Below are 13,476 nucleotides of genomic sequence, written 5' to 3'. Positions count from 1 at the left end.
ATACATTAATAAGTTATTACAATAAATGGCCAGAAGTTACATTAATCTCAGATATAAAATTTGATACTCTAATTACATATCGCAGCCTTTAACAGAGAAGGTAACCCACAGGAACTAATGTCTGAAAATAAACTACAATTTGTTTAATCTTAGGTTCATTCCATCCTGAGCGAGAGAAATATTGTGCATATGAAATCCTTAATTTATTATCCCCAAGCAAATGGAGAAATTAAAAAAAAAAAGCCTTATCCCGCCGTTGCCTCCTTTGGAGGGGGATTGCTGGAGAAGAGCCTCCCCTTCTGTGACGATTTTAGGGATATGGCATTTTATGCAGTATTCCTTTTTTGATAACATCCCCTATTTTCACTATGTCATAGGATAATTGTGAACAATATCGGTCATTTGTAATTTTTACACATTTCTATCCCCTACCGGGCGATCAACGAGCTTGTTTAAAAATAGGGATGAGCCGAACACCCCCCGGTTCAGTTGGCACCAGAACAGACCTAAAATTCGTGTGAACTTTAGAACCCTATTAAAGTCTATGGGACTCCAATGTTCGAAATCAAAAGTGCTAGTTTTAAAGGCTAATATGCAAGTTATTGTCCTAAAAAGGGTTCCTGCCCCAGGGGACATGTATCAATGCAAAAAAAACTTTTAAAAACTGAAGTTTTTTCAGGAACAGTGATTTTATGCTTAATAATGCTTAAAGTCTAATATACCTTTAAATTTCGTACCTGGGGGTGTGTATATTGTGCCTGTAAAGGGGCGCATGTTTCCTATGCTTAGAACTGTCCCTGCACAAAGTGTCATTTCTGCAGGAAAAAAAGTCATTTAAAAGCACTAGCGGCTATAATGTATTGTCGGCTCCCCGTAATAGAGAGAACAGTCATTGAAAGTCATTGATAAAAAAAGCGTGGGGTTCCCCCCCAAATTCAATTTCCAGGCCCTTCAGGTCTGGTATGGATATTAAGGGGAACCCCGTGTCAAATTAAAAAAAAAAATTATGTGGGGGCCCGCCCCCAAATATCCATACCAGACCCTTCAGGTCTGGTATGGATTTTAAGGGGAACTCCACGTCAAATAAAAAAAAAAATGTCTTGGAGTTCCCCCCAAAAATCCATACCAGACCAGACCCTTTATCCGAGCACGCAACCTGGAAGGCCGCAGGAAAAGAGGGGGGGAGAGAGCGCCCCCCCCTGAACCGTACCAGGCCACATGCCCTCAACATTGGGAGGATGCTTTGAGGGCTGCACCCCCACAACCCTGGCCGTTGGTTGTGGGGGTCTGCGGGCGGGGGGCTGTTCAGAATCTGGAAGCCCCCTTTAACAAGGAGACCCCCAGATCCCGTCCCACCCCCCCGTTTGAAATGGTAACGGGTACCATTGTACCCCTACCATTTCACAAAGAAAGTGTAAAAAATTGTTAAAAAAGACACAGACAAGAGAGACAGAGATAAGTCCTTTATTAAAAAAAAAAAAAAAAAGAAAAAGATTCCAGCGGTGGTAATCCACTCTTGGTATCCTGTGATGGGTGATCATCTATCCGGGGTCCAGCGATGGGTGATCTCTCCCGATGATGTCCAGCGCGCACATCCTGTCTCTTCCAGAGACACTGCTGGAATCCCGGCAGCCTGACAGGTCTTAGCTGAGGAGGATGGGGCCACCCGTCACCTGACCCCGCCCCCTCTGACGCAAGGGGAAACCCGGGCTTCCCCAATGATGTGCGGGTGACCCCGCCCCCCTCTGATGTAATGCAGGTTTCCATTACATCAGAGGGGGCGGGGTCACCCACACTTCCCAGATTTTTGGGGGGAACTCCACGCCATTTTTTTTTAAATTTGGCGTGGAGTTCCCCTTAAAATCAATACCAGACCTGAAGGGCCCAGTAATTGAATTTGGGGGGAACCCCACACATTTTTTTTTTTTTTATCAATGACTGTTCTCTGTATTACGGGGAGCCAACAATTCATTATAGCCGCAAGTGCTTTTAAATGACTTTTTTTCCTGAAGAAATTACACTTTGTGCAGGGACAGTTTTAAGTACAGGAAACATGCGCCCCTTTTACAGGCATACTATACACACACCCCGGTACGAAGTTTAAAGGAATATTACACTTTTATTGTTTCACTTTAAACATTATTAAAATCACTGCTCCCGAAAAAACTGACATTTTTTAAAACTTTTTTTTGCATTGATACATGTCCCCTGGGGCAGGACCCAGGTCCCCAAACACTTTTTATGAAAATAACTTGCATATAAGCCTTTAAAATTAGCACTTTAGATTTCTCCCATAGACTTTTACAGGGTGTTCCACGGCTTTTCCAATTTGCCACGAACACCCCAAATTGTTTGCTGTTTGGCGAACGGGCGAACAGGCAATGTTCGAGTCGAACATGAGTTCGACTCGAACTCGAAGCTCATCCCTATTTATAAAGCTCTTGTTTATTCAAAAACTCAATAAACATATTGAAACAGGAAAAAGCTGTATGCCCTGTACACACGATTGGAAATTCCTCCAGCAAAAGTCCGTTGTGAGGTTTTGGTCAGAAATTGCGACCACGTTTATGCTCCATCTGACTTTTGCTGATGGGAATTCCGATCATGTATACAGGGCATAAGGCTTTTTTTTTCCTGTTTCAATATATTTATTGAGTTTTTGGATAAGATTGAGAGCAGGTTCTCTATTTTTACGACGGAAAAAGTTCTGATCGGAAATTCGTATCGTCTGTAGCAATTCCAACGCGCAAAATTCCTACGCATGCTTGGAAGCATTGAACTTCATTTTCTCGGCTCATCGTATTGTTGTAAGTCACCGCGTTCTTGACAGTCGAAAGCTCAGAGAACTTTTGTGTGACTGTGTGTATGCAAGCCAAGCTTGAGCGGAATTCCATCGGAAAAAACATCCAAGATTTTTCCAATGAAAACTCTTTCCGGGGCTTTCACACTACACACAATGGTGCAGCTTCTTTAGGGCGGATTGCAGGCGCTATTTCTAACGCTATAGCGCCTGCAAAATGCCCTGGTGTGAAAGGGGTGTTAAAGCTCAAAAGATAAAGGCATTTAGAAATGAGGTGCAAGAATATAGTTTCAGGCTCCATGCACAATAGCATTTTTCAAAATCTCAAAAAAAGGTAGAAAGAAAATGCTGGATGAAAAATGCTGATAATAGCATTTTTGTGCCAGCTTCTAGTAGCATTTTATTAGCATTTTTGCAGTAAATGAAGGTTCCATGCACACTAGCATTTTTCAAAAGCTCAAAGAAAGCTAGAACAAAATGCTGGATTAAAAATGCTGATAATAGCATTTTTGTCCCAATTTCTAGTAGCATTTTAGTAGCTTTTAGAATCTCTAAAAAACATTCACTCCCTTATCTCTTGCCTTGACTATGACAACTTTGTTCTCATAGGCCTACCTCTCCATAGGCTATCCTCTCTTCAGTCTATAATGAATGCTGCTGCCAGACTCATCTACCTTACCAACTGCTCAGTGTCTGCCACCTCTCTCTGCCAATCCATACACTGGCTTCTGATCACCCAGCAAATTAAATTTAAGATACTAGCAACAACACAAAAAGCCATATACAACTCTGCCCTGAGCTAAATCACCAATTATATCTCCATATATCATCCAATCCGCTCTCTCCGCTCCTCTCAAGACCTCCTGCTCTCGAGCTCACTTGTCTCAGCCCCCCCCCCCATGCTCGTCTCCAGGACTTCTCCAGAGCCTCTCCCATCCTCTGGTACCCTCTACCTTAATCTGTCCAGCTATCTCCTACTCTGACTGCCTTTAGGTGATCCCTGGAAACTCATCTCTCGATGGAATCCTATCATGCCTCCAACTAATCTTTTATCACTTCCATCAGCTCACCCCCCACATTTACAACCTTCTATACCACTAGCCCTACCCTATTCCATTGGAAGCTCTTATGAGCAGGGCCTTCTTAACCCTTTTGTATTTTACTGTATTGTAACTGTTCTGTCTCCCTTTTATATTGTAAAGTGCTGCGATATATAAATCCTGTATAATAATAATAATTAACTGGGACAATCCAAATTTTCCAGTCTGCTTTTCCAATTTTCCAGGTCATTGAGGACCCTACACATATGAACTGTCTGATGGACACATATAGAATTTCAGTCATCTTGCATCTCTTAAGCAGGGCTTTTCTGAAGTTTAATTTGACAAAGGACATTTTCCTATTTCTGCTGATAACAACCAAACCTGAAACCAGAAACCTGAACCATCTAGACATGCATGGTCAAAGAATCAGAAGGCTTCCTGTGTAGACCAAGGGTTATGTGATGTCATTAAACTGAATAGTACTGTTTTCTGATAAAACCTTTTACATTGTTGTTGTCTGTATTTCTCACTATTGAGGAAAAAGTATTTTTTATTTTGTTTTACTTTTAGGGAGATATGTGGTATTTTACATCTGTCTTGCAGCTGTCACTACATACGGTACATTTGTTACATGTATTATACTTTCTATACTCTGTACACATTTTTTCCAGTTCCTGTTATGAGATTCTCAGTAGCCTATAGGTATATTATGGATAAGGAACAGAGGGCACACCAGCCTAGCGCATTACCTTCGCAACAATTTATTGTTAAAACATATATATGACATTATACTTACAAACGAGTGCATATGCCAAGCAAAATACAGTCAACCAAGTGCTCAACCCAACATGATCGACTGGAAAGTACCAATTGTGGGATGAGGAGTCCAAATGAAATGACACATTTCGAGGGATGTCTCCTCTTCCTCAGAGCTGCTGCAAAGGTATATTGTTGCAAAGGTAATCTGCTAGGTTGGTGCACCCTCTGTTCCTTTTCTTTAAAGAGTTCCACTTGGGTTTCCCTGAACTGGTGAGAGTGGCAGCACAGCCAATGTGGAGACTGAACCAGTGGAGACACACGATTACATATAGCCACACACACATTTTTCTCAAGCGCAGGAGAACTGTTTTTCTTTTTGGTGTATTATGGATGCTTGAAGTTGCAAATAAAGTCTATAACTACTCTGCCTTGCAGAATACAGGAAACTCAATGGGGTTGATTTTCTACAGGCAAATAGACTGTTCACTTTGTAAGGGTATTTGCCCCAGAGCTTAGTGAATGGTGTGAAGATCTGCTGACTTTCATCATCCAATCATGTGACAAGCATAATTGCTGTTTTATTTATTTTCCTTGCATGTGATTGGGTATTTTGCAAACTTAAATTTCACTACATTGATTCAACTCTGGGGCAAAATCCCTTGCAAAGTGAACAGTCGATTTGCTTGTAGTAAATCATCTCCAATGAGTGTGCTCACACCATAACACAGGTTACATATCTATTTTATAATACCATTAAAAACTCAGATGCCAACTGTTTTTCCTTTTATTTTAAGTGGTTTTTTTTTTGTTTTTTAGACAAGCACAGGTTAAGCTGCCAACTGTTGTGCTCTACAGCTCTGTGAAAAGGGACATAAAAATAATTATTTCAAGATAGGGACTCAATGGGTTGGTCACTCTGTCACATGAATTTGCGACACACGTGACAGCTAATATATTGTCCTGAACCCATAAGAATCAGGTCATTTTCCATGGCATGTCTCATTTTCTGCTACTGAATAAAAAAAGTGGATTTTTTTCTTCTGAACAATTTAGAAAAAAAGCAACATAAGTTTGTATTTGTTCGTTTTACATTATTTGCTACTGAATTTTCCTTAAAAAAACATTTGTAATGAACAGTGAAGCGCTAACCCTGGTTTAATGGCAGCTTCCTTCCACCTGGTAAACTCTGTAACATAAGTCTACATATAGGCCAATAAATCTTTGCAGTCCCCTATAGTTATGCAACTTTTGTACTGTAACGTGTAATAATATCCCTTCACTTAATTGGTCTTTGAAAAAATAAACTGATTATTTTATGGCATCATAAAAAGAGATTTTACATGCGATGTGCTCTTGGGGCAAAAGCATATAAGGTAGCTGTAAAATAACAGGCAGAAGGTGCTCTGAGAGTTACAGAGAGAGTAGATATCGCAGGTCAATAATGGGTCGCTATACGGGCAAGTCCTGCCGCTTGATCTTAATGTGTGTTGTGAGTTTTTTCTTATTTATAGTAGAGTTGGTGGTAGGGTACATAGGGAATTCTCTTTCTCTCTCCTCTGACGGCTTTGCCGTTCTTACCCACTTCATCTCCATGGTCATTGGTTTGCTGGGGGTCCGATACAGCCGTGTCCAGTGGCACCAACGAAACACCTATGGCTTCCTCAGGGCAGACGCGGTGGGAGCCTTTGGCAACACCATCTTTTGTGCTGCTCTGATGTTCAGCATCCTGATAGAGGCCATCAAGAGGTTTATCGGCCCAGAGAAGACTGAAAATGCCACGCTGGTTCTGATTGTCGGAGTGGTTGGCCTCGCCATCAACTTAATAAACTATGTCATCTTTCTCGAGTGCTGCTTGCCTGCGAAGTCAAATGTTCTTCCAGACCCAGAAAAAGGTAAATAAATATTTTGTGACTGCGCTGTCTCTTTAAAGTTTGTTTTAAATTGGTAGGGGTATGTAGAGTTAAACAAAATACAAGCTATGGTTAGAAATTAAATCTGCATCAATAGCCACATGATCAATTTTGGAGGACATTCGGTACTTTTGCAGAAAACAGGAATCATAAACCCTGCACATTGGGAAGATGTTGTGCATAACTTATTTCAGAAGTCAGTGTATTTTTTTTATTATATGCGTATTTTATTTACTATGATTTATACTGATTTGCTATGGTTAGCACTTACATCTGCATCAATAGCCACATGATCAATTTTGGAGGACATTTGGCACTTCTGCAGAAAACAGGAATCATAAACCCTGCACATTGGGAAGATGTTGTTTATCACTTATTTCTGAAGTCAGTGTATTTTTTTATTATATATATATATATATATATATATATATATATATATATATATATATATATATATATACATATATATATATATATATATATATATATATATATATATATATATTTTTTATTCACTATGATTTATACTGATTTATTATAAATAAAATGTGAGAAATGTGCATTTTTCCTTTTCATTTCTTGTGTCCATTTACCTAGTCAGTGGAATGGAATGAAACTTTAAATTAAATTCTTAGTATTTAAATTACATTTAAAGTCCTACATCTATTGATTGTTGTAAAGACATGTTTAGGTTATGCACCTGCAACCACAGCTATAATTCTGTCAGTGTGCACTCTGATACCTTGCAAATATTTATCCGGTTTGGGAACTTTTATTTGAAATAGCATGCAGCAACAGCCCTGAAGAAGGGGGAGTCCTTTCCCCTAAAACGTGTTGGCTTTTATATTCTTGTCAATAATACCAATAAATACCTTTTAACCTACTTTCAAATCTGTATTCTTTTGGACATCAGGGGCTCCTTCCTTCCTAGATTATGGGGAATGCAAAAGGAGAAATAAGAACAGCTGTATGATAGATAGATAGATAGATAGATAGATAGATAGATAGATAGATCATACAAATAGATAAATTAAATATTTATAGATACCTACTATGGCATATTACTTTTTCAGCTTTTTCACAGTTCATTATTTATAGATTTTTTTTTTTTGGGGTTTTATGAACATTCCATGACAAATTCAGCAAACTGTGAAGCCAAAGGGCACCCAAGCCAATTTTCTCAGTGGCCATAACCTAAAACTTGCGGTGAATATTCTTTGCTTTTTGGTCATGCATATGGAATTCTCTCCTTAAGCTTCCTCATACTGTACACCTACTAGAACCCTCTGATATTTCTCTTCCCATCTCCGAGCTTTTTCACGAGAGTACCAGGAGCCGTTCACCTTCAAGAAAAGGAAGCAATTTCAGTGAGCAATATAACGCATTTCTGGCTCTTGGAGGTTCTCATTATCGATGTGCACTGAGCTCCTACATTGCCAATTATTGACAGTGATGATGTTTCAATAGGCTAGCTACATTGCTTGTAAATACTGAAACATTGTCACCAATATTTTATTACCCGCTACAAATGTTAGTTTGTCTTGAATTCTAAGTGCTGGTTCACACAGGTGCAGCTTCAAAGTTGTCCGACTCTGAAGCCGCCCCGTACAGCGCGACTTCAGAGCGGCTTGCAAACGATTTCTGTAAAGAAGTCAATACAAGCCCCTCCGAAGTCCCCCCAAAGTAGTACAGGAGTCTTTTTCTAAGTTGGAGCATCTTGAGTCACTCCTATTAGAATGGTTCCATTGCAATGCATGGAGTGCGTCTTGTTAGGTGGCTAAGTCGCCTGACAGGTCGCCCCTGTGTGAACCAATGCTAATTCTTAATTGAATACACAATTGAATATTATTTTCCTCTACTTTGTAATGCATTGTGCGATATTGCAAGAAACCCCGACACATAGTCATGTATTATCACCGCTGATCTTGCTTATCTTCGTGCCGAGTTATTTACACATTTGTAAGGTAACTCCCAATGTATAGAATGACTCTAAGGTTCACTTTGAAAACCATTAGAAAAACATTTAAGGTATGTCGGTCAGATGTTAGAACATCCTAGGGGGATGGGGAATTCCAGGGGTGAGAAGTTGTAAACAGCGCAGAAGATTTTTTACAAATTGACCCCCATGAATACATTTATACATAAATAAGTGTAGAAACAAAATAACCCTGTGTGTAATCCTGTTTAGGATGAGGGGTTAGTGCCTCTGCCAGGTTTTAAATTGCTGTCTGTATTTATGTTAAGGAGATTCACTCAATCTAACTGACCTGATAACTAATGTCTCTGGCAATGAAAGTGAGGGTAAATCCAAAGCGTTTTTTTAAATCAAGTAACTTTTTATTTCAAAAAATTGTTTTGAATAATTTACAGTACAGAAAAAGACAAAATGTAACCTACAGCACTGGAAGCAAACATAACATCTAGTATGCATACTCTAGGCAGAGTGTGGAGCATCATAAAGAGCTACAATACATGAAGCGTTGTCACTGAATTGCAAAACAAAGTGGCACATAATTGTGAAGTGGAAGGAAAATGATTAATGTTTTTACAATTTTTTTCCAAATAAATATGTGAAAAATGCAGTGTGAGCCCTTTCACACTGACAGCGCGGGGGAGTCGTCGGTAAAGCGTCACTAGTTTTAGCGGTGCTTTCCCATTACTTTAGCGGCCCGATTGCAGCTGAATAAAGCTTTCAAAGCCCCCGCAAACTGCCGCTGCAGAGGCGCTTTGCAAGCGCTGCCCATTGATTACAATGGGCAGAGGCGTTTTTTTTTTCAATTTCTTTATTTTTATCTTTTTCTTTTAAACAAGGACGGAAACTTATATGAACAGTCTTTCCAATGCTTTACATTACATTTATATATATATGTATATATATATATATATATATATATATATATATATATATATATATATATATATATAAAATAAATCAATACATTGTATTTCCTTTGTCTCTGACCTTCTTTATAATTCTGTATATAAGTCTAAGGAAACAGCTAAGTTGGTAAGTGAGGGAGGTAGAGTATGGGGTCGAAAACGAGGTAACACCTGCCTCTGAATTCGGCCCCCGTACCCTGTGCCTGACCCTGGGTTGACGCTATCCCCAGGCCCGGTGAAGACACAGCTACCACCCTCTAGTTTTCCACCCACTTCTCTTAATTACAGTTCATTTCCCTCCTTACTTTCCCCCAAAATAAACAACTAACAAACCAACAAAACCAGGTGCGCTTTGTGATTGGTGTATACACTGCTCCTAAAGCGCCTCAAAGATGCTGCTTGCAGGAATTTTTTTGATGCTTTCACACTGGGATTGCAGACGAGGCTTTTTTCAGGCGCTTTACAGGCACTATTTTTAGCGCTAAAGTGCCTGAAAAACGCATCCAGTGTGAAAGGGATGTTGATATTCAGCCCCCCTGAGTCAATACTTTGAAGAACCATCTTTTGCTGCAATTACAGCTGCAAGTCTTTTTATGGATGTCTCTACCAGCTTTGCACATTTAGAGAGTGACGTTTTTGCCCATTCTTCTTTGCAAAATAGCTCATACCCTGTTTCCCCTAAAATAAGACCTAGTGTGATTGTCGGTGATAGCTGCAATAAAAGCCCTACCCCCCAAATAAGCCCTAGTTAAAGTCCTTGTAGGTCTTCTTTTCAGGGTAGGGCTTATTTTTGAGGAAACAGAGTAGGGCTTATTTTGGTGGTAGGGCTTATATTGCAGCCAACACCGACAATCACGCTAGGTCTTATTTTAGGGGAAACAGGGTAGCAGATTCATGTATTAGAATAGCCCAGTCAAAGTCCAGACCTAAATCCAATTCAGAATCTGTTGCAAGACTTGAAAGTTCCTGTTCACAGATGGAGAGCATCTGTGAACAGCAATTTTCAATTCTTGACAAAGATTCTCAATTGGATTTAGGTCTAGACTTTGTCTGAGTCATTCTAGCACATGAATATACTTTTATCTAAACCATTCCATTGTAGCTCTGGGTGTATGTTTAGGACAGTGCTCCGTGAGATGTTCAAAGCCTGGGATTTTTTTTTATAACCTAACTTCTAAAACTTCTTCACAACTTTATTCCTGACCTGTCTGGTGTGTTCCTTGGTCTTCACGATGCTGTTTGTTCACTAAAGTTCTCTAACAAAACTCAGAGGGCTTCACAGAACAGCTGTATTTATACTGAGATTAAATTACACACAGTTGGACTCTATTTGCTAGTTAGGTGACTTATGAAGGCAATTGGTTCCACCGTGGACAGGAGATGACCATGGACCGTAGACAGGAGATGGTCAGAGCCCATGGACAGGAGATGGTCAGAGGCCGTGGACTGGAGATGGTCAGAGGCCGTGGACTGGAGATGATCAGAGGCCGTGGAAGGAGATGGTCAGAAGCCGTGGACAGGAGATGGCCAGAGGCCGTGGACAGGAGATGTCAGAGGCCGTGGACAGGAGATGGTAAGAGGCCGTGGACAGGAGATGGTAAGAGGCCCTGGACAGGAGATGGTCAGAGACCCTGGACAGGAGATGGTCAGAGGCCGTGGACAGGAGATGGTCAGAGACCATGGACAGGAGATGGTCAGAGGCCGTGGACAGGAGATGGCCAGAGGCCATGAACAGGAGATGGTAAGAGGCCGTGGACAGGAGATGGTAAGAGGCCCTGGACAGGAGATGGTAAGAGGCCCTGGACAGGAGATGGTCAGAGGCCGTGGACAGGAGATGGTCAGAGGCCATGGACAGGAGATAGTTAGAGGCTGTGTACAGGAGATAGTCAGAGGCTGTGGACAGGAGATGGCCAGAGGCCGTGGACAGGAGATGGTTAAAGGCCATGGACAGGAGATGGTTAAAGGCTGTGGACAGGAGAAGGAGATGGTTAAAGGCTGTGGAAAGGACATGGTTAAAGGCTGTGGTTCATGGTAGCTTCCTCCACTGTTCCCCTTCATATTACCATATTACAGGCATACGTGCAGCACCACTCAGAAGAACAAGCGGCTCCTGTTTAAAAATGGCGGCAGGCGATGACATTATGTTAATGCGCATGCGCTGCCCAGCCGAGCCTGTATGATTGTTCCAGAGTCTTGCAGGCTTCCTGTAAATGAACGGGCGGTTGGCAACACTGCTACATATCAGTACATATCTGTCAGCTCTTACATACCTAAAGCAAACATGATTAAACCAACTACATTGTACTGAGGACTTTATTACCTTGATTCATGCTCGCATTTATAGCACTGAGTAGAGCAGGGGTGGGAAATTAATTTTCTTTAATCAGCTAGGTGAGTCCGCTGGTGGGGGGAGGGTGTTAGGTAAGTCCGCTGGTGGGGGGTGGGTGTTAGGTAAGTCCGCAGGTGGGTGGGGGGAGCATTTTAGATAAGTCCACTGGTGGGGGGAGGGTGTTAGGTAAGTCCGCTGGTGGGAGGAAGGTGTTAGGTAAGTTCGCTGGTGGGTGGGGGGAGCATTTTAGATAAGTCCACTGGTGGGGGGGGGGGTGTTAGATAAGTCCGCTGGTGGGGGGGAGGGTGTTAGATAAGTCCGCTGGTGGGGGGAGGGTGTTAGATAAGTCCGCTGGTGGGGGGAGGGTGTTAGATAAGTCCGCTGGTGGGGGGTGTTAGATAAATCCGCTGGTGGGGGGGTGTTAGATAAGTCCGCTGGTGGGGGGGAGGGTGTTAGATAAGTCCGCTGGTTGGGGGGGAGGGTGTTAGATAAGTCCACTGGTGGGGGGGAGGGTGTTAGATAAGTCTGCTGGTGGGGGGGAGTGTGTTAGATAAGTCCGCTGGTTGGGGGGGAGGGTGTTAGATAAGTCTGCTGGTGGGGGGGAGGGTGTCAAGTCCTCTGGTGGGGGGGAGGGTGTTAAGTCTGCTGGTGGGGGGGAGGGTGTTAAGTCCGCTGGTTGGGGGGGAGGGTGTTAGATAAGCCCGCTGGTTGGGGGGAGGGTGTTAGATAAGTCCGCTGGTTGGGGGGAGGGTGTTAGATAAGTCCGCTGGTTGGGGGGGAGGGTGTTAGATAAGTCTGCTGGTGGGGGGAGGGTGTCAAGTCCGCTGGTGGGGGGGAGGGTGTTAGGTCCGCTGGTGGGGGGGAGGGTGTTAAGTCCGCTGGTTGGGGGGTAGGGTGTTAGATAAGCCCACTGGTTGGGGGGGAGGGTGTTAGATAAGTCCGCTGGTTGGGGGGGAGGGTGTTAAGTCCGCTGGTTGGGGGGGAGGGTGTTAAGTCCGCTGGTGGGGGGGAGGGTGTTAGATAAGCCCGCTGGTTGGGGGGGAGGGTGTTAGATAAGTCCGCTGGTTGGGGGGAGGGTGTTAAGTCTGCTGGTGGGGGGGAGGGTGTTAGATAAGTCCGCTGGTGGGGGGGAGGGTGTTAGATAAGTCCGCTGGTTGGGGGGAGGGTGTTAAGTCTGCTGGTGGGGGGGAGGGTGTTAAGTCCGCTGGTGGGGGGGAGGGTGTTAAGTCCTCTGGTGGGGGGAGGGTGTTAAGTCCGCTTGTTGGGGGGAGGGTGTTAGATAAGCCCGCTGGTTGGGGGGGAGGGTGTTAGATAAGTCCGCTGGTTGGGGGGGAGGGTGTTAAGTCTGCTGGTGGGGGGAGGGTGTTAAGTCCGCTGGTGGGGGGGAGGGTGTTAGATAAGTCCGCTGGTTGGGGGGGAGGGTGTTAAGTCCGCTGGTGGGGGGGAGGGTGTTAGATAAGTCCGCTGGTGGGGGGGAGGGTGTTAAGTCCGCTGGTTGGGGGGGAGGGTGTTAGATAAGTCCGCTGGTTGGGGGGGAGGGTGTTAGATAAGTCCGCTGGCTGGTTGGGGGGGAGGGTGTTAAGTCTGCTGGTGGGGGGGAGGGTGTTAAGTCCGCTGGTGGGGGGGAGGGTGTTAAGTCCGCTGGTTGGGGGGGAGGGTGTTAGATAAGCCCGCTGGTTGGGGGGAGGGTGTTAGATAAGTCCGCTGGTTGGGGGGGAGGGTGTTAGATAAGTCCGCTGGCTGGTTGGGGGGGAG

General features: G+C 43.3%; 1 protein-coding gene across 1 annotated transcript in view; it reads left to right on the top strand.

Annotated features, from left to right (window-relative positions):
- Positions 1-6,011: 6,011 nt before the first annotated feature.
- SLC30A10 (solute carrier family 30 member 10) overlaps positions 6,012-13,476 on the top strand; it is a 63,701-nt gene continuing 56,236 nt past the window's right edge. Inside the window, exon 1 of the mRNA XM_077485784.1 lies at positions 6,012-6,494. Within this exon, the coding sequence (XP_077341910.1) occupies positions 6,044-6,494 (451 nt within the window). The 5' untranslated portion in view covers positions 6,012-6,043. The remainder of the gene's footprint in view (positions 6,495-13,476) is intronic.

Source organism: Lithobates pipiens, unplaced genomic scaffold (assembly GCF_037356315.1).
Source record: "Lithobates pipiens isolate NorthernLeopardFrog02 unplaced genomic scaffold, aLitPip1_a1.2 Scaffold_18, whole genome shotgun sequence".
Lineage (NCBI taxonomy): Eukaryota > Metazoa > Chordata > Amphibia > Anura > Ranidae > Lithobates > Lithobates pipiens.
This window is presented reverse-complemented; position numbering and strand designations above follow the sequence as displayed.